The 20694-nt window shown below is 41.9% G+C and overlaps 1 protein-coding gene across 4 annotated transcripts in view; it reads right to left on the minus strand.

Annotated features, from left to right (window-relative positions):
* Positions 1–859: 859 nt before the first annotated feature.
* OTUD7A (OTU deubiquitinase 7A) overlaps positions 860–20694 on the minus strand; it is a 151387-nt gene continuing 131552 nt past the window's right edge. For all 4 annotated transcript variants that reach the window (XM_053272691.1, XM_053272690.1, XM_053272689.1 and 1 more), the window contains exon 13: positions 860–14513. In XM_053272691.1, the coding sequence (XP_053128666.1) occupies positions 13089–14513 (1425 nt within the window). In that variant the 3' untranslated portion in view covers positions 860–13088. The remainder of the gene's footprint in view (positions 14514–20694) is intronic.

Consider the following 20694-nt stretch of genomic DNA (forward strand, 5'->3'; position numbering starts at 1 on the left):
TCGGCGGCTCGCGCGCACCCGCGCTCTCTCTGTCACGTGCAACGGTTCTCACTCGGTCTCTGAAAGAAAGGGGAGGGGGTGCACTTGAAGCGCATGTGCAAAAAGAAGAAGGCAGAAGCCGGCGGGGGGATGGTTAGCATTTGGGATGATAGTAGAAAGTGAGGGGAGGGGGGAAGAACCCTGGATGAAAATGTTTAAAGGCGGTTACTATTACGCCCACTGACTGGCTTGATTCCATCCTGCCTTCATCAAACTACGCCCGCGTGACATCAGCACACGCATTATTTAAACCTATAAATAAATAAATGGGTGGGGGAGGAGAGGAGAGAGTGAAACCTTTGGGGGGGATTGAAATGTAAATGGTTGTCTCCTACTGGGTAGCGGGAGGAGGCAGTGAGATAAATGGGTACGAGGCGAGTCAAAGAATGTTGGCAGTGAACGGGCGCGGAAGGGACCGCTCATGGGGGAGGGGGCACCAACGCGCTCCCTTGACTGCTGCTGCTGAGCCGGAGAAATTTTTATTGTAAATTTAAAAAAAGGGGGGGGATCGGCGGGGGTCATGGCGGCGCCCCCCACATGACCCGCAAAGATGGTGCCCGGGGCACGTGCCCCCCCTGCCCCCCTATCATTACGCCTCTGCATGTCTCCCACCCAAGACATTGGCTGAAGGCCTCCAGTTAAACTATACTCCAATACTTTCTTCAAAATCTCAGAGGTATCTGTGCTGTAATATGCAGTTTACATGTCACTGATTAATTGATCAATTAACTACAAATTCTAAGTTGAGCACTCTAGAAAAAAAGATAACATGAATTGCACTACACAAGAAAAAAGTATTGTTCAAAAATTCAGACAAATGGATATTTTACAAATAAGTTAATTTTATTGGATAGGTTTCAGAGCTTCCCTCTGTTTCAAACAAGAGAAGCCAATCACAGATTACAGAACTATCAGTAACTTGTATCATTCTTTCATAAAAGAAAGAAATTAATTACAGTTCTATAAAAAGAGTGACAGTCATAACTGGAAGTTTTCTGAAACAAAAGCCAGATTTAATAACTATTGCAAAAATTGATTTAGTGCTTTCAGACTTTATAATATAACAATCCAACTGCTAAAAATGGCTCTTACACATCATCTTGGTCAAGGAATGGAGTGTATTAAAAACAATAACACAATTTTCTATTAATCAGAAGGAAGATTCTACACAGAAAAAAATGTAAAGGACACATATCCCACAAGCAAAGAAACATTCATTACCTGTTGATATTATTCCATGTTCTTGTTTCTTTGTAACAATTTAAATATGTAAGGGGTAGCTTAAGCGACTAACATACTGGACTGGATCCAACCAACTGCATGGGAACTTGTCCATATGCCCAAATATGCTTTAGACTCGCTTTTCTCAATAATCAGTTCCTCCCTTGCACAGTAAACCTCTAAGAGGAATTCTAAAATCCTCTAAAAGCAGTATATGATATAGAATGATGGATCTGCCATTCAAAAGGAAAAAAATCCCACTAAGCATACCCAAGCCCTTGGTCTTGTCTAATCAGCTCTTGGGCTCCCAACTTTTGTCTATAGATGGACAACCATTTATAAAAGATAAGTTTTGACAGGTCTGATTTTAGAACCTGTTGCAGACGACAAATGTATGAGACAAGGTCTACCAGCCTTGCTAGGTCATTCATTCTACCACAAGCATAGGATCAGAGTGCAAGGGAATAGGATCAGGGTGCAAGGAGAACCAAGCGAACTGCTTTGAATGAAATGACATTCACTCAGACGTAATGAAATGCAGAAACCCTCAGGCACAAGTTTTGCTCCCATAAATCTTATGCATTTTGCCCAGATGCAATCCGCTTACACTTAGGGTGCAAATAATCAACCAAGATTCTGCATACCAGATCAATTCTTGTTCTAGAGGAATATCTTGCAATTATTTTTGTACAACAAGCTTATATTTGGCATTTGCAAAATCCAGATAATAGATAATTTCTCTTCATGCTAGACATTTCTGCACAAATTCTGTACACACCTACGTAAATTTAACACCATCCTGAGTTCATTAGGTTATGAAGAATATCACCTGTCCTCTACTTATTAATTTTCATAAGCCAGCTTTGGTGCTGAAATTTCCACACTAGCATTAATAGGAATTTGTCATGAAGAATCATTGCCGGGAGGGGAGGGGGGGCAGGGAGGTGGCAAGAAAAACCAAATCCAAGCTAAAGGGTGAGAATTCCATTTTGGGAAGAGAGCTGGTCTTGTGGCAGCAAGCATGACTTGTCCTCTTAAGCTAAGCAGGATCCACCCTGGTTGCATACGAAAGGGAGACTAGAAGTGTGAGCACTGGAAGATATTCCCCTTAGGGGATGGAGCCGCTCTGGGAAGAGCTTCTGGGTTCCAAGTTCCCTCCCTGGCAGCATCTCCAAGAAAGGGCTGAGAGAGACTCCTGCCTGCAACCTTGGTGAAGCCACTGCCAGTCTGTGTAGACAATACTGAGCGAGATGGACCTATGGTCTGACTCAGTATATGGCAGCTTCCTATGTTCCTATGCAGACAGCATACCTCATTTATTAACAAGGCAGCAAAATAAGTTGAATTAAGTATTTGTTTTCCTAGGTATAAGAGGATGCAACAGACATCTACACAATGTAGAGAAAGGCATGCTAACTCCTCTGACCTCCTGACTCTCCTAATCTCCTCCTGGATCTCTACTCTTGCACTTTCTCATTTGATAACTTTTGGCTAAGAATGTGCGACACAATCCTGGGACATTTTGTTAGTTTTATTAAAATAACTCCTGTGGCTTCCCCTGACATACCTCAGACATGTGGCCTGAGGAGGCACAAGCACATTTCAGATGTCAAATTAGGTGGAAGTTCAATCATTCTTCCTACTTTTGGCTGATCTGCTTTAACACCACAATGATCTTGTACTGACAAGGAATGTCACAGCACCTCTCTTTGCCTTTGGTTTAGCTGCTCTGATGCCATGGAGAGGCTTACTAACCTGGAGGCTATGGAGCTGATTGCTTCACAAAAATCAGTAAATGGATTTTGGGAACCTTAGAGTATGAACATGTTCTATATTATAATGTGGATTATACCGGTCCATTATAACCCACATCTTCTAAGATTCACACATCTTTATGGGAGGGATAAGCACCACCAAGATCATAGGCTTCCAAAGAGTTAAATCTTGTAAAAAAAATAAAAAATACAACTGTCAACAGAAACAAAGTCTGACACAAAGATATACTTTGAGAACTGGACAAGTGCAGACACCCTCAATGATTTCCAGAGAAGCAATTTCATTAAAGTGAATGGGATTAAGACATTTGGCTACTCATCTCTTTTTATGATCATGAAAAAATGAACACAGGCACCCTTAATACTCCACATGAAGATGTTTATTTTGCTCCTAAAAGATGTTAATAAAACCGTAACCACCTCCACCCCAAAACACACACTCTTAAATTAATCTTAGCAATGAAGTAAGATAACCAAATGAAGTAGTCAACTAAACAGAGGACTAACTAAAATGACATGTTATGAGTCTGGTCTAGTGTAGGGGTCACCTTGCCTGAGGAGACAGTGGCTTTTGGTATCGACAACGCTGCCTCCACTAAACTCCTTGTTGCCACAAATTCTAAATCATCGACCTAATTATCACCTTTCCAGCCTCCTTCCCTTTCATCGAAGGTTCCAGCCACCCTGGCAGCCATAAAAGATTTGCAGCTTTCAAAACAAATTCAACTGAAACAACACACAATTACAGGGACTGAAGAGCAATATATAATTAACCAGACAATGAGAAGACTACTGAAATGTATAGGAAAGTGACACAATCACCAAACAAGCATCATTTTAATGGGGGCGTGGAAACCTGCTGCTATGCACTTGAGGACTGATTCAGAGGTAAATGCACATCAGCCCTTTGGAGTTCACCTGCCCTACTACACATTTTCAAGCTACAGACTATGAGAAATAATTCATCAAGCACATTATACACCCAAGCCAAATATCAAGGCTGCCACTTGGAATTAGAGTCTGGAAGCAAAGTCCTATGAAGAAATGGTAGGCTGGAGAAAAATCTAAAGGGTGACATAGGCCACCTTTAAATATCTGAAAAGCTGTCACACAGAAGGAGGGAGACACTTGTTCTCTGTTGCTCTTCAAGGCATAACTCGTACCAATGCATTGAAATTAGAAGGAAGCAGATTCAGGCTAGGCATTAAGAAACTCCTTAATAAGAGCTGTTTGATAGTGGAACAACCTGCTTTGGGTCATGGCGAAGATCTCCTTTGCTAGAGGTTTTCAAACAGATGATTACCTATCAGGCATGCTGGAGAAATATCCTGTACTGAGCAGGGCTTGAATTAGAAGATCTCCAAGGTCCCTTCAAACATTAAAAGCCTATGATTCTATGAAATAACATTCATGCATTTCATATCCTCCTTTATCCCATGGACTCAGAGCAGCTTGCTGGATTTTTTAAATGTTAATACTCCTGTCGCAAGGAGCTCACATTTGAACAGATTAATTGGTTGGATTATAAGAGTGGCCAAATGAAATCAAAATTATTTTATAAACACAAAATGTCATCCATTGGATCCTAAAAGCAGCCAAAGGGTAGTGATAAAAAGAAATTGGATCACTACATTCAGATTTGGAAAGAAACTTAAGATCAGCCTTAGGGAATCCTGAAGTATTGACTGATATCTGTTTGCTCTCTCCTGACCAATGGTCTCAATAATAAGCTGGACTAATTGAAATGTCAGCATTCAAATCTTGAGATTCAGATTTGTGGCTGAATTGTTTGTGTGGGCGTCTGCTTTGAATTGGTATCTGACATTGCTTCTTACAATAAAAAATCTTTAATGACAACATCTGGGCTTGTGCACAAGATAATTAATCCATTGTACCGCACCAGGAGTCGAAATCGACTTGACGGCACACTTTACCTTTACCTGAAGAGAGCTTTGTTATAAATGAGAACTCGGGAGGAATCTCTTATTTCTGTGTGCCACAAATAATCCTAGACCGCTTTATAAAGCAACCAAGATGGATGTTTTTCTTCCAATTACTGTGACTTAGGAACATAAGAACATAGGAAGCTGCCATATACCGAGTCAGACCATACGTCCATCTAGCTCAGTATCGTCTTCCCAGACTGGCAGCGGCTTCTCCAAGGTTGCAGGCAGGAAGCCCTCTCAGCCCTATCTTGGAGATGCCAGGGAAGGAACTTGTAGCCTAGATGCTCTCCCCAGAGCGACTCCAGCCCCTGAGGGGAATATCTTACAGCGCTCACACTTCTAGTCTCCCTTTCGTATGCAGCCAGGGCAGATCCTGCTTTGCTTAAGGGGACAAGTCATGCTTGCTACCACAAGACGAGCTCTCTTCTCTTGTTTTTTCAATGATTCTGGAGTGAGATCTATGTGTATAGTTTATCTTTTGATGGGTCTATCACATCTTTCATCTCTTCTTCATGATGCATGTGGCAAATGTCAACATTCAAGCCTACCAGATGAAAGGTGACGGGTGAACAATGCATGCAAGATCTGTTCTGAATGGAACACAAGGATGATACAAAGAAAGGGAACTTGTGAATCCCTACTAAGGGTAGGTTGGGTAGACCACAGATTTGGAAGTGGTATGACAGAATTCCCATTGACTGTGGTATGCACAAATTTTATTTCTATCCTTCCATTGTCTCTAGCTAGGTTTTAGAGGCTATTATTGCTTCTTGAACCTATAAAGCCTGTTTGAGCAGAGATGATAATGGGACAGAATAAATGAGTTTATCCTAAGAATTTCCATGAACACCAGAAGTTTCATTCACACAAGAGGGGCTGTAATTCACCAAGTTTCCCTGCCCTCTGAATCTCCCTGAACATTTGCTCTTGAAGGTTAAAATAGCCTTCATGAGCCGATTTTCAAAGCTTCAGGGGCTAAAATCACCCTTCCCCGTTACATCAATGGAACCTCCTCTATTTGTGGAACACGTTTTTTAAATACAACCCATTGTTTATATTATAGGCAATGATAGCAATATCCGATCATTTTTAAAAGTATTGTCAGTCAGTCATATAGACCTGAGCTTTCCGGAGCAGACTATGTCATGGAATTGGCACTGGAATATTCTATGTTAGACTGACCCAAATACCATGTTCATGGTGACAAAGCATTTCTCATTTTCCGTTTTGTTTTTTTGTTTTTTTGCTGAGTCTTGTTAAAAACCTCCTGAAGTCTTAATGATACAGTCTGTCTATAAAAGAGGATTCAATCGAGGATTCAAAAGGGGGGATGAATTGTATTTTTAGCAAAATATATAAACCACCATATAAAGCTTTTCTGTAAAAATTATTATGTATTCCTACCTTCAATAGACATTGGCATACAACAAAAAGTATTCAGAATGTACCAGTTACCAAGCTTTCTTTACAAGGTTAGTATTATCCCATTTCCCATGTCAACCTACTAAAATGACAACAACTCTTCTCTATAATAAAGGCGCAAAATATTGCTTTGTAGCATATTTTGAAAATAATAGAAAAATAATTTCTATATTATAATTTAAACTTGGCTTGAAAATTTTTTAACGTAATACAACCTTTAACGTCTACAAACGGAACACACAAACTTTCTTTCGGGGATTTTTAAAACACACGACATAGTGTTCTTTTCTTTTAAAAATGCATGTACACAGAAAAGCAAATGTGCAAACAAGTTATGGAAGTCATTGAAACTCTATGCCATGCTCGATTCGGCAAGAACTCTAACAAGTTCGCCATACCTTCAAATAAAGATAGCACAGTTGAACATTGCAGAAAACTGAACCCTCATCGGAGCAGAAAAGTCATTTGCAATCAAGGTCAGCTGTTATTGGGGTGGCTAACCTGAGGCTCTCCGTTATCCCCAGCGGTCACCCCAGAGCAATTACTTTTCCCCTTTCCGGTTCTGCCTTTACAAGAATATGTACATTTTTGTATGAGGACAAGGGTGCATTCTCCAACATAAAATTCTATCATGATACAATTTGCATACTAACACACATTCTATAATTTTTGGAAATTACATTTTCTTTGACTGGTGGGTGGGGATGGGGGCAGGGTTGGGGACAAAAGGGGTATACTGCCATTTATTAGAGCAAGATGTCTCCCATGGGCAAAACATTGTTTCCTTGTCAGACACTTGTCTTTTTCAAAGACACAGGACAAATGAAAGCTGGGATTCTCAGGAAGTTGAATTCTGCTTATTACCACATTCTGTACTTCCACAGAATCACAGCACACACCCTGGCTAATAAATCCTCTGAGAAAAGACTAAGCCTCTTCTATGCATGTTATGATGCCCTTCACTCTCTTGGGGTAAAAATTTCAACTAATATTTAGCACATTTCAGGAGAGATTGATGTCAGTTGTCGAGCCAATTAAGTTAAGAACAGAAGCAGGTCAAAGGCGAGGGGGGAGGGAGTGACCGAACATGGCAGGTTCCCCGCACAGCTTCTGACCAATATTTCCACCTCTCTCTTTTATGCAGGAAAGACCTTTGTTTTCCAGGCACCTTCTAACATGGGATGGGTAACATGTGCCTATTTCCAAATGAAGATTTGTGCAGAGCAGGAAATGAGAAGTGAGGGCTGGAGGGATTGCACACACTATGCAGGACATAAAAGACGCATTACTGTGCTCATACCACATCAGGCCAGCCCTGGTTTCAGCCGGACAGGTTGTTTTGCCGTCAGGATTAATGCATGTTGAATTAGAGAAAGAGGTTTGTATGCTCTTTGGATTTCAGGAGAACAATGCCTTGGACTTGCAGCAGGGCAATGAGAGAGAGAGAGAGAGAGAGAGAGAGCCTGTTGCAAAGGCCAAGCGTTTTCCTGCAGTAGCTCACAGCCACCTGCAGAACCTCCTGCAGACTTGCTAAAAAAACCCTATAACACACAACACAACTTATCTGTAAACACAAGTGTCTCATGTTTTATTCATTCATTAGCCCTTTTTATACTTCTTTTAAATGCATTGTTATTACAACGTGTGAGAATGCCTAGGTACCATTTCCTTAATAACCCTTAGACCCTTGGTTCCACAGAAGAAAGATAAAACATTTTGCATATTTTCTTTTAACAGGTTTGGGATTAGCAGTTTGACAATTTAAGCAAATTTCAACATGCCTATTAGCAGTGTGTGTGTGTGTGTGTGTGTGTACACACACACACACACACACACACACACACACCATAAAGCATTTTTTTTAATTTTGTAAAACATCACATTACCCCAGAACAGTTAGCAACACTTATTACATTCAACCACTGTTCCATATTTTGTACTTTCAATACACTAAACAAGGGCACAACTCCCTACCAGAAGCTCTCTTTGACAAGCCCAACTGAAATGAAAGGGAGCTATATAAGAGCAGGTATATATAGTATAGTACGCACAAGTCCCCAATCATTTCAATGGAGCTTGTGTAGGAGAACCTTCCAGTGAACTGTGCCGATATTTTGCGAAAGAGGGACTCAACACAACCCCCAAATTCCCATTATCCACAATGAGATTTTGTCTTGGCCCAGTCCTTCTTTCTTGACTCAGAAGTAACCTGCCACAAACTCTTAGCCCTTAATATACTTGAATTGTCTACAATATCCACTTGACACCCACCAAGTGACCAACCCACAAATTGCTGGCACAAGCAATAAAAATGCTGATCTGCATAAGATAGCAATTACTTATATGGAGTGGGGGGGGGGGAGAGAGAGAGTTCAGGCAAAACATGTTTTGGCTTTCAGAACTGGAACGTAAAAAAAATCTTTCAGGAGTGGCAAAATCCCAGGAAGATTTAAATTCCGGCGAAAAGGGCAACTGGGTAGTTTTTATTGCTGCTCCATTCAGCCCAAAAGTGACCATCTACCTTTCAGAAAAAACCAGAAGAGACCCAAATGCACACTGGCGACCAAAGCACTCATAACTGTCATTTGCCTTGTTTGTGTTCAGCATAGACACTTGATAATCTGAATAGATGAACCATAGGAACACCATAAATTATTGCAAGTTGATGACTGCCTGGTTTGGCTTCCATTTTGTGGTGGTAAGACATAATGAACAGTGGACACTGATGAAAGCAATTTGAATGGGTAAGGCTCATCCTGAGATGGGTGTGTTGCGAGGGACTGTAGGAGCTTGAATCAGGAACTCCCGTTTAAAGATGTGACCCATACTAGTGAGCTACCATAGATCATGTGCATGCGCTCAGGACCCTTCAGAAGAAACAGGGGTATCCTCAGTTTCTGCAACTGACTGGCAGCTTGAATTATCTAGATTGGCCAGACCTGGTATACATTATTAAGAGCCCAAAGCCTTCTGCCCTTGCCTGGTCATCAGAGTAGTGCTTTCTGCAGGTCAGACCCTGCCTTCAGCTCAAGCCTTGCTTCAGCAACTGACTTCCAGAATCCTAAAGTGGTTAAGGATTTTCACTCGAGGTCTAGATTCAGGTGTGGTCACCATGGCTCTCTTTTTGCCCTCACTTCTATAGACGGAGGTTCAGTGATGGATGGCACTCAAAACTACAATCCTCCCGAGGTGCCCTGCTACCAAATTAAGTTGCCCCTGTTCCACATCCAAGGGCTTTTGTTTTTACAGGGTTGGGGGGAGGCAGATTCCACCACACAGGAATGATGCCCCTTCAAGTATTTCCATTATTGAGACATCAAACAAGGATCAGATTAGAATATTGGTGCCATGAAGGGAAGCAGTTGTTATTGCACCACACAGGTGCAGTACTGACTCAGGCAGCTAATCACAGCACGGGGTACTCTCTGATCTGGACAAGCCCCTTTGGTTCTGTTCATCATTTCAAAATGATTAAGTGTCAGTCTATGCAATTGTTCTGTTTGCGAAAAGTGACTCTCTTGATGGGGGCTGCTTTATAAAATAAGTTTTTTAATACTACATTGCAATACGTAAAAAAAAATAGCACAAAGGTGTCCCCCCACCCCCCGCTTTTAAAAAAAGCTTTTCAACCAGATAGAATGTTTCTGAATCAAAAGGGGAAAACAGAAATGGTTACTGGCAATGTTACCAAGCCTAACTTCACCCTACAGAAGCATTCATAGGAATATCAGAGACAATTCCTACACTAATGCATTAGCAATTACTAATCTTTGCTTTCCTACAAACTTTTATCGCCATCCCTGATTTTTCTCTCTCTGTAACAAATACAATCACAGGTAAACTCCATCGGATACCACACATTTCTTTGGCCAAAAGAAACACACGAGCAATTACCACAGCAAACCAAAGGGGTCAATCCGCAGTATTGTTTACAATCAGAACATCTCAGGAACAAGCCACACCAAAGGTTAAGGAAGTCCTGGTCCACACCGCAGCTGCCTACCACAGGAGCTTTGCGCCTTGCTTCTAAACTGGAAGCACAGAATGGGCAAGGGAAGAGCCCCTCAAGGAAGGGAGGAAGGTGCCCCTTTTCTCTGCAAACAGCAAAGCTGCCAAGGAGACGACAAAACTGATTCTCAGCTCCTCCTCTTTCCCGTGTGAACTTCCCATAATGGCAAGGGTGCTGGCTGACGAGGAGTGCCTTTGTGCACACCCTTGTAAAGACTTATGCCAGTGTGCCCTTTGGTGTGGTAACACAGGTTCCTCTGGGGGAATATGGAGGCTAATTCAGAAAGACCACACATTCTATAAATGCCCCAAACATACACAAACAACAAGCTGGATTCATGAACAGCTGTCAAGTAATGTTTTGCTCGATTCCTGCCTTGCCTATCTATATATACTCTTTTGGAAAGTTTATTTAGAGATGCCAACACCTGCTCCTCACTTCCTCTGGAACTCCGACCTGGATATCCAACTGCTTGTCACCTACCCTGTACTTCTGCAAGAGGCAATCTGAACGTCTGCACAAAAGCTCAACTGACCAGAGGCACGAGCAATTTGTGCTTCACAATGCAGAGCCATGTACCAGACGTGAAGTGAGGAGTGGTCAGAAGCTAATCTTTTCTTAAGTTACCTAGAAATACAGGAAGGGTAGGGGTGTTGGAGTCACTCCTAGTGAAGAGCTTTCCTAATAAGAGGGCTGTGGTGAGGCAAGGAGGCAGCCACTTTGAAGGGTTAGAGAGCAATTATTTTTCTTCTTTACGTCTTCATCAGGTGTTGGTTGGTCTTCCATTAAGAACTGCTCGAAATTCATGACAGATTCAAACCAGACCAAAGACAGCAATGCTGACAGCAGGGGCTATCTTGAGGACCTCTCAACATGGGATGTATACTTCTGCTTAAAGGGGTTACACTCCTGCTTCAGAAGATTCACAGCTTGAGAGGGCTCCTGGATCTGGTGTTGCTATTAGACATCTAGACACAAGTGTGTACTTTCAGTTTCACCCTTTCTGAAGACAGAGAACCACTTTACTAATTTCAAGACTTGAGTGCTATGTGCTGCATGTGAAATTGCCGTAAATGGCTTAGAAAGCAAAACTTATAACCTGATTTTTATCTAGAACAAGCTGCAAGTTATTTATTTATTTAGTTTCCAAGCTACGCTCTCGGCCCTGGTTTTGGCCCAGGATGCCTCAGGCACTGCTTCCTCCTATATAATTTCATACTAATTCACGGAATTGGAGCAGTAAGCGGGGCAGGCTATTTGGTAACTACAATGACAGCAAGGAGTGTCCCAGAAATACTAGGGAGGGGAGGAAAGGCAAGATGGTTGTTTCTGTTAATGCCAACTGAAGCCTGGATATGAAAGTTATGGTTCCACAACATTAGATCTGTTTCAACACAATTAAACTGGTTTCCAAGTTCCAACAATAAGGATCTTGGCTTTGTTGGAGTCTTGGCATTACTGCTATAATGGAAACTCAGGATTCATCCTCTATGTTTGCGCTACTGAATTTGAAAGGGCCAGATTTCAGGATAGCTTGCTAATTTTTTAATCAACCAATCAGTAGTTTCTAAGTGTGCACAAATAATTTAACACATGCAACAGAACAGTAGCAAGTTTTCTCCCTCTCTGTCAAGTGTGACAACTCTACATGGGACTGCATAAACCATAGGAAGCCTTGCATGCTAGAATTTGGCTATGAACCAAAAGCTAAAGGACTGGGCCTTCCACAAGCAGTCTTCCTAAAGTGGCCCAAATCACCAAGGCAAGGATATGATTGAGAAGGCAGAGGGACTGTGTAATTTGGAATATGAATGTGGGTGGGGACAGGGCTATACAACCATAGTCACAGTTCTATCATTCAAGGAGGGTGGGCCACCTCACTTTACATTGTAAAGTGCTTATTTTCAACCATGATGGCCAGAACTCTGCTTTACAACTAAGATAAATATCTTCTCCCTTTTAGCAATAGGCCATTTTGATTCTTTCTTCCTTGGAAATTCTATGGACTAGAAAACTAGAACTTGCTTGTGTCCCTACACCCAAGAATGTGTTTCATTAGAATAGCTTGCTCATGAATCCAGATCCTCATTTGTGTATCTGTGGAGAAACAGTAATACTAAAACAATACAAAGTGTTTATAGCAAGGTAAGGATGATAACATGTTAAAATGCATTGTATGCAAAGTTACTATTTCCTCCCTCCCTTTTTTTCTAAGAGGAGGAGGAGATGAAAAATTACATTTTTTAAAAAAGTGAGATGGCTCTATAGTATGAGACAGACACAATCTTATTACAACACCACATCTCCAGTTATTATGACTTTTTCCCTATCTTTCTACTACCTGAGTGATGTCAGTGTAAATTCAGGCACCATTAGTAAAATTTTGACCACACATATACGCAGCACTGACAAAGAAGTAAACAACCTTTCAGCTTACCACTGTACATAGAAAAGACATTGACAACATGGAAAATAATAAACTCTTTATGGTAAATTACTCCCTTTCTTTTCCCATTGCCAGAAAAAAACAACACCCCCAAAACACCAAGCTAGACCTTTCTCCCCATAGATCCCCTTACAGAAGTCCTTTTGCCTCCCTCCTCTAATCCATTGCCAAGAACCTGTTAAGTAAGAAAATGAAGGAAATAAATATTGATGGGAAGAGCTCCACCATCTTCAATGCCGATGACCCTTGCTTTCTCGCTCCCTGCGTTTTAGCTCCTCCTTATAGCAGTAGGAGCAATAGTTTTCAGTCTCCGGGCGGCCATAAAAGGAGCAATTCTCCTTCTTGCAGCGGTTCTGCTGGATAGAATATATCGGGCAAACTGTGCTTCTGCCTCGATTTTTGTCATTGTTCAACCAGGTCTGAGGTGCCTCCTCATCAGCATATTCTAAGCAGTCTCTAATGTCACTAGTATTAAAACCGTTGGTATATGTCTGTGACTTGTGGTCCGTAGGCATGGCATAGGATAGGGACTCCACTGTATTGACAGTACGGATGCCTGCTGTCCGGGCTGGGCTATAAGTCTGTGAAGACAACGACCGGTTCTGTTGCGGATACGTGGCACATGTTTTTAAGGTGCCGACCACTGGCTTGTAAGTATCATCTTGAAAGCTGGATGGCTTAGAGTTGACATCGTGCAAATGGATGACACTTTGCCTTTGAACAGGGGGCGTATGGCTATAGTGAGCAGAGACTGGAATGGGTCCACTTTTCTTTGCACCGTTGCTAGGTGAAGAAAATGAGCCCGGTGTGGGACTAGTGCGGTCTTTAAACTTTAAAACCAGCTGAGTTGTATGGCTTTGAGGCATGACTGGTGATGCCCTTCCCTGAGGAGATGATTCCAGCTTCTCTTTTGAGTATGCCTCTTGCTCCAGTTTCTTGCAGGACGTCCCATTGAGAGTAGTCTTCTTCTCTACCTCTTTTCTCTTCTGCTCCTGTTCTGCACTGAAGCGCTCTTGGGCACTGGTCAAATAATAGCCAATCATCTCCTCGTGGAACTGATGTCTATGGCTGGTCAGGAGAAGGCCAGCAAAAATGAACTTGCGCTCCCCTTGCATAGCTGCTCTCAAAATGTTCAGGCTCAGCTTCACGTCAGTACTGTACTTCCATGGGTCGGACTGCTTATCTGAAGGGGATTTAGAGTTCATTTTTTCAATGGGCAAGGGGTTTGACTTTTCGGTAGGAGAGGGAGTTGTCTTTTCAGAAGGGGAAGTGCTTGCAGACTGGCCAGATTCCTCTTTGCTTCCTTTCCGCGACTTCGACTTTTTCTCTTTCACTTTTTCAATGATCTCCCCGTTTTTCCCATTTCCTGAATTTGCTCTGCTCATTTTGCCATGCACTAGCCCTCCCAGTCCTCCCATATTCTTCTTTAACTTGATGCCTAGAGTTTTACTGAGACTCCCAAGTTTGTTGGCAACGGAATCCGCCCGGTTTTTATCTTTATCCTTCCTTTGTTTTTCTTTCTCTTTGCCATTTTTGCCGTGATTGCCATTAGAATTACTACAGATGGAATCCCTGTCAGAGTCCATGGAGTCAGCCAAAGACTGAACATCCTCTCCTGCTGAAGCAGTAGGTGATTCTGGCTGAGCCAAAGGAGCCTATTAGGAGAAGCAAGTTGACAATTAGAAATTATGTGTATTCCTACACAATGATTAGATAAGACACACCTCTCTACATTTTAATGTGGATTTTTCAGGATGCTTAACATTTGAAAAATGAAAAAAATAGTTCAAGCATAGGTGTGCACAAGGTTAATGCAGTGATGGGCCAAGATCCACCAATTAATTTAACCTGATCTTTGCGAGAAGCTTCCTTGTGACTTTGACTTCCTTTGATATGGCTTGCCAACTCTCTCAAACAACTAGTCTTTTGGGGACTTACTATCTTGAAATTATTGCCGATGTGCTGTGTATGCCAGAACATATCCAAGATGGTGGCGATCATATCTGAAAATAGTGCATCTGTTTTTCTTACACTCTCACTTCTGGAGCCTCTGAGGCCATTGTAATAACAGATATGACTGGACATGCTTCCTCTAGTGTTTCCCATGAGGAGTTCTGATTGGAGAGTTTAGGAAAGAATTTCTTTCTTCAAATTGGCTAGTAATTCTGGAAGCTTTTCTGTACCGTGTGGTTTGGCTCACTGGCTTGAGATCAATCCAAAAGTAATTTAAGGGTGTTCTTTGCTCCTGCTCACTGTGTTATGGATTAAGGTATATGGGGACTAAAGTATGGAGAATTCTGCCTTGTAGTGGTGTTGGACTTAACTATCCAGTTACTCCAGTAATTCCTATTTAAATAGTATGAAAATGCTGCCATGTTGAATGCCTTCCAGCATAATCCATACTCATCAAACATTCACCTGAAATTTCAAGAGCCCCCATATCCCTTTTTCTGGCCATCTAGCTGGATCTGATAATCAGATTAAAATGTAAAATCTGAAGGGACTTCTTAAAATATAGATTGTGATTGTGATAATTTTATAGGTCAAAAGTCTTCCAAGAATTCAGTTCCTCTTCGTACATTTTTTAAAAAATGGTATTGCTATGCACAAGAAGGGACAATTAAATAAAATTTGGTGCTTACAAGATACTTCTTAATGAAGGTGAAACAAAAGTGATACAAAATCAACTTGCAGAAAATTTTGGCAACCACATGGATCTGCCTTGCACATTAATTAAACTATAATGATAAGGTCAATGTGCATTGCCCCACTTCATCTTGGTGATAATTCGAGGAAATGCAAAAAGGGACAAAAATGTTCTCCAATCCACAGTGACACAGCAGGAAAGTTTGCCCTTACTCTCATTTGGCTCTATGATGTCATCATGTAGCCAGATCTGATTGACTATGTGGTACCATGACATCACCATGCTAATCCCTGATTGGCTGGATCACATTATTCATGAGAAGAATCTTCGTCTTATTAAAAAAGGCACCCAAGCAGGCACAATATACAGGAGTGAGTGAAATGGGGTTTTAAAAAGAGGCAAGGTTACTGCAGAGAACATTTTGAGTCTCCCTGAAGGCTCTTGATTTTGCATCAAAATACTCGCCCTAAAAATATGGCTCACCCCTAATGTGCTTGTCTCTGACCTTTTGGAAGATGTAGATGTTTTGGAGGATGTACAGGCTCTGCTAAATCTCTAGAACCTCCTAATATTTGGGGCTGGAAAGCCCACTTTTAAACTTCATGACCAACTCAGTATAGGGAGCAAAGGGTCCACCAATATACTCATTCTCCCTTGAGAGCTTCCAGGGAGCCTGATCCCAAAGAACTTTTCATTCTGACCTTGCCCAATTGGATAATAAAGGACAAAGCAGGCTTATTTGTAGGGGGAAAGGCCATCCTACAGGATTTGGGATGTATTGCTTCCAACACTGGTATGGAAAGAGTTGGAGATCTTAGAAATCGAAGCCACACATGGTCTCATGAGCACAATAGTGCTAAAGTTTCAGTCTGAGGACATTGGTTTAAAGGCCAAAAACTGTATAAAGAAGAATTTAATTATACCCGAGACTCAGAGGAGAGCTGGTCTTGTGGGAGCAAGCATGACTTGTCCCCTTAGCTAAGCAGGGCCTGCCCTAGTTGCATATGAATGGGAGACTAGAAGTGTGAGCACTGTCAGATATTCCCCTTAGGGGATAATGGGGCTGCTCTGGGAAGAGCAGAAGGTTCCCAGTTCCCTCCCTGGCAGCATCTCCAAGAAAGGGCTGAGAGAGATTCCTGCCTGCAACTTTGGAGAAGCTGCTGCCAGTCTGTGAAGACAATACTGAGCTAGATTGGCCAATGGTCTGACTCAGTATATGGCAGCTTCCTGTGTTCAGGCCGCCTTAGGGATCACAGCCCCTCATCAAATGGAAGTAACTTGAAAGAAAATAGGGGACAAAATATTTCTACTCAGTTTCCTAGGGGTCACAAAAACAATTTCAGAGCCTTAGGAGGGCTTCTAGTTGGAGACCAGGTGGCCCCAATTGTCTGACTTTTCCTAACATTCCAATCAAATGACCACACCCTTTTGATATGAGCTGCATCGTGGATGATTCAAACTGGAGTGTGGTGCAGGGCAGGCAGCAACATCCCACTACTCACTACAGGAATGGGCCTGGGGTGAATAGAAATTCCTATAGTCTAACTATGACCATGGACACGGGAACTCACTATAGCCAGGTAGAGGGTTGTAGAGAAGTAAGGCCTAACTCCTTGAGGCAAAATGCAGCTCAGGCCTGGGAGGCAGGTAATAGATATGCATCCCTGTATCCAGGAGGATAGACTACCAACCCCTGAGAGGCTCGAGAGAGATACAAACATCAAAGTGGTGTCATGGAATATTACAGGGTGGAGGAATAAGGTTGAAGATTCAGATTTTAATCTCCAGTCCTGTGATATGATCTTTTTGCAGGAAACCTGGCTGTTGGAGGAAAACCCATTGTTTGTGCAGGGTTATAAGGTCTGGGAGCAACCAGCTAGGAAATCCTCCAATGAGGGTAGCATTCCTCCTTTCTACTTCTACTGATATAAATGGGTTGTTGCCGAGTGAGTGGTTAGGCAGCTTCTTCCAAGTGCTTTTAGTGCAAAGTAGTTGTGTTGGTTCTTTGGTTTGTGTGAATGTGTACTTTCCTCCAGGTTCATGGAGCACCTTAGGAGAAATTTGGAGCAAGCTAGAGGACTTGATTGATGGACTTATTCTCGATTATCCAAACTCCCAGCTGCATTATGGGAGGTGACTTCAATGCAAGGATGGGGAAGGACCACTTAGGTCTTGACCTGGAAGGTGGCATTAATTCTGATGGTGTTTCCCAGGATAAAGGTATTAACAAAGAGAAGGAAGCTTTATATGCTATTATGTTTAAGCACTATCTGGCTTGCCTTAATGGTAGTTATCTGGACCTTTCTTCTGGTTATTTCACCGGTTTAACAGCAAAGAGGGCAAGTGCAGTAGATTATATGCTTGGCTCACCATCTTTAGCCCACGTGGTGCAGTCGTTTTCTCTGGCTGAGAGCAGAAAGTGATCGTCTTCCATTACAACTAATACTCAATGCTAGTAAATTACAACCTGGGCTAGCATGAGAAGTTAAAATGGAGGTGGGTTTTTGTTTTTTGTTTTTACAGGGAGATAGGCGTCGTAAGTGGTCTCTCCAAATGAGAGTGGAAATAAATCCACTGCTAGGCAGCCCAAGGTTGCAAGAACAGAGACAGCAGGCAATTGAGGGCCAGCGTAAAGTTCAAGATTATTGGTTTGTTGAGACCTCTTTTAGTGTCTTCAGTACAACAAAGGAAAACTGGTCCTGTTAACCATAACTAGTTTGACCAGGAATGCAAGAACAAGAAAAAGGAGTTATCACAATTAATTAGGAGGGCCAGGTTTAGTGGTACGCCTACCTCCTTTGCTATTTAACACAGTCCCAAAAGGAGTACAAAAATCTGTTCAGAGAATAAAAGATCTACTATCCTGGGAACTGGAAGAACCTTGGCCTAGCCCTCCTTGAAAGAAATGAACAGAGATTTAGGGAGTTTGGTAAAAGGGGAGTCTTACAGGCTACCCCAATTGCTCCTGCAAAGTACACCCATTTCAGTGGTATCTTTGGGAATCCTCTCAACATAAGCAGCTTAGTAAACCCTATGACAATTTCCCAGAGTAGCCTCCAGTCCCTATAATGGAAATTAAGGATTTAATTGCCATGCTTTATTCAGGGAAAGCTCCTAGGGAAGATATGCTACCTTCCAGGATATTTATGCTGCATGAGGACTGGTGAGCTCCAGTTCTAGCCAGGTTATTCTCCTTGATAAAAAGCACAGGTAACCCTCCTACAGGGTGGTCATCTAGCATTGTGGTGCCAATTTATAAGAATGGGGATCCTTCAGACCCTAAGAACTACAGACCCATCAGTCTCCTCGATGTGACCTATAAATTGTATACTCATCTTCTCCATAAACTGCATATATGGGAGGAAGAAAACTCCATTATCCATGAGGAAGAAGCTGGCTTTAGGAAAAGCAGATGTGCCATCGTCCAAAGAATGTTAACTAAGTTTGGGAATTTCTATAATGAGAAAAAACTGTCCATAAATTGCTCCAAATCTAAGATAATGGTCTTTGGGGAAAGACCACAACACTTCAAATGGCTACTCGATGGGCACATTCTGGAGCAAGTATTTGGGGATAAATTTTGATGTTAATATTAACTGGAAACATCACATAGAGGCCACTTTGCTAGCAGGTGCTAAAACTATTGCACAGCAGCAACACTTCTTTTATTTTAGAGGGGGACAATTTATGAACCCCATTCTGAGGATCTTTATTTCTAAAGCCATCGCTCAAATGTTATATGGAGCTGAAGTCTGGGGAGAAAAAGTAAAGGAAGAGTTAGAGATTACTCATAATAATTTGAAAAAAAATACTAGAACTTCCTCCTGGTACTCCAGCGGCCCATCTTAGGGCAGAAACAGGGCTATCCTCCATTGCTGCTAGAATTGATTTATCTCTCCTCCGCTATTGGCGTAGATTAAATGAAATGGGAGATGTGTTGGCTTGAACAGTTAAAGGAAGGGGGTCGGGCACTGCATTGTGAGGCTCTGCTAAGAAAATACAATACGAGGATGGATGATTTATTGGCCAACGGCCAAGGTTTGACCCTGAGGAATTGGGTTTTTGAGCAGAACACCACAGAGGATAGGGCAATAATCAACTGCTCGCGTTTCTCAGTCTGGTTCCCCAGAATAAAGAAGAACATTCTGAGGCATCCTATTTTCTTACTCTAACCTACCCTCAGATACGTAGAGCATTCTCAGAACTTCGATTTCAGATGATGCCTTCTGCCAAATTGGGAGATATATGGGCATTCCACTGGCTGAACGGACATGTATTTATGGTTGTGACCAGATTGAACATATTGTCCAGTATTATTTGTTCTGTCCTCTGTATACAGAATAAATTTCTGGTACCTATCCTTCAACAGTTCCCTGATATATCATCTTACAAGGCAATTGAGGAATTATTGTGTGATGATTATCCATATGTACCGTACTCTGTCACCTTATTTGCTGTGGCAGCTAAGAAGTTACGAGCCTCTTTTATTTTAAGCAACCAGGAATGTTGATTTTATAGATTTTACGACTTGTAGTCTTTTTCAAGGCACTTGTTTTAGCTGTATTTATTTGATATGACTGCATTTTGTTTATATGCAATAGCCTATGGCTAAGCATAATAAAGATTGATATTGATACTCCAAGATGTGGGACTGCACACAAATGAGAAAAGAGTGGTCTGCATCGTTTTCCTCATAGCAAAAATTTCTTCTTTGCCTCATCTGCTGATTGGTTCAAAGGCTGTTCACTTTGGCTGACCTCCTGCAGCTCGATGGAAGGTGGGATTTCCAGCCAAAAACAGGCAGCAATGATAGCCTGCCATTATATTAGAAGTCCTCATATACTGTACTTAATATGCTTGTTTATTATTACTTACATTGTCAGCTAAGATGCACTAATCAAATTTCTGCATGGTAGCATTAACAAAAACAGAAGTGCACACTGAGATAGGTATTGGCTTCATTCAGCCTTGGAGGGATAAAGTTGGAAGCAGAGGTGAAGAAAGGCGAAGTAAATCCTCAGCCTGACAATAAAAGGCAAAGGGGGACCAGTCTCTTCACATGGGGGAATAGGAAACACAGCTTGAGAATTAGTGGGAGGTAGTTGGATCTTTAAGAAATTTGTTTTTGATACGCTAACTCTTTATTCCATCTCTTTCCCTCCTTCTACAGTTCAAAATGGAAGCACAAA

Source organism: Hemicordylus capensis, chromosome 10 (genome assembly GCF_027244095.1).
Source record: "Hemicordylus capensis ecotype Gifberg chromosome 10, rHemCap1.1.pri, whole genome shotgun sequence".
NCBI classification, from domain to species: domain Eukaryota; kingdom Metazoa; phylum Chordata; class Lepidosauria; order Squamata; family Cordylidae; genus Hemicordylus; species Hemicordylus capensis.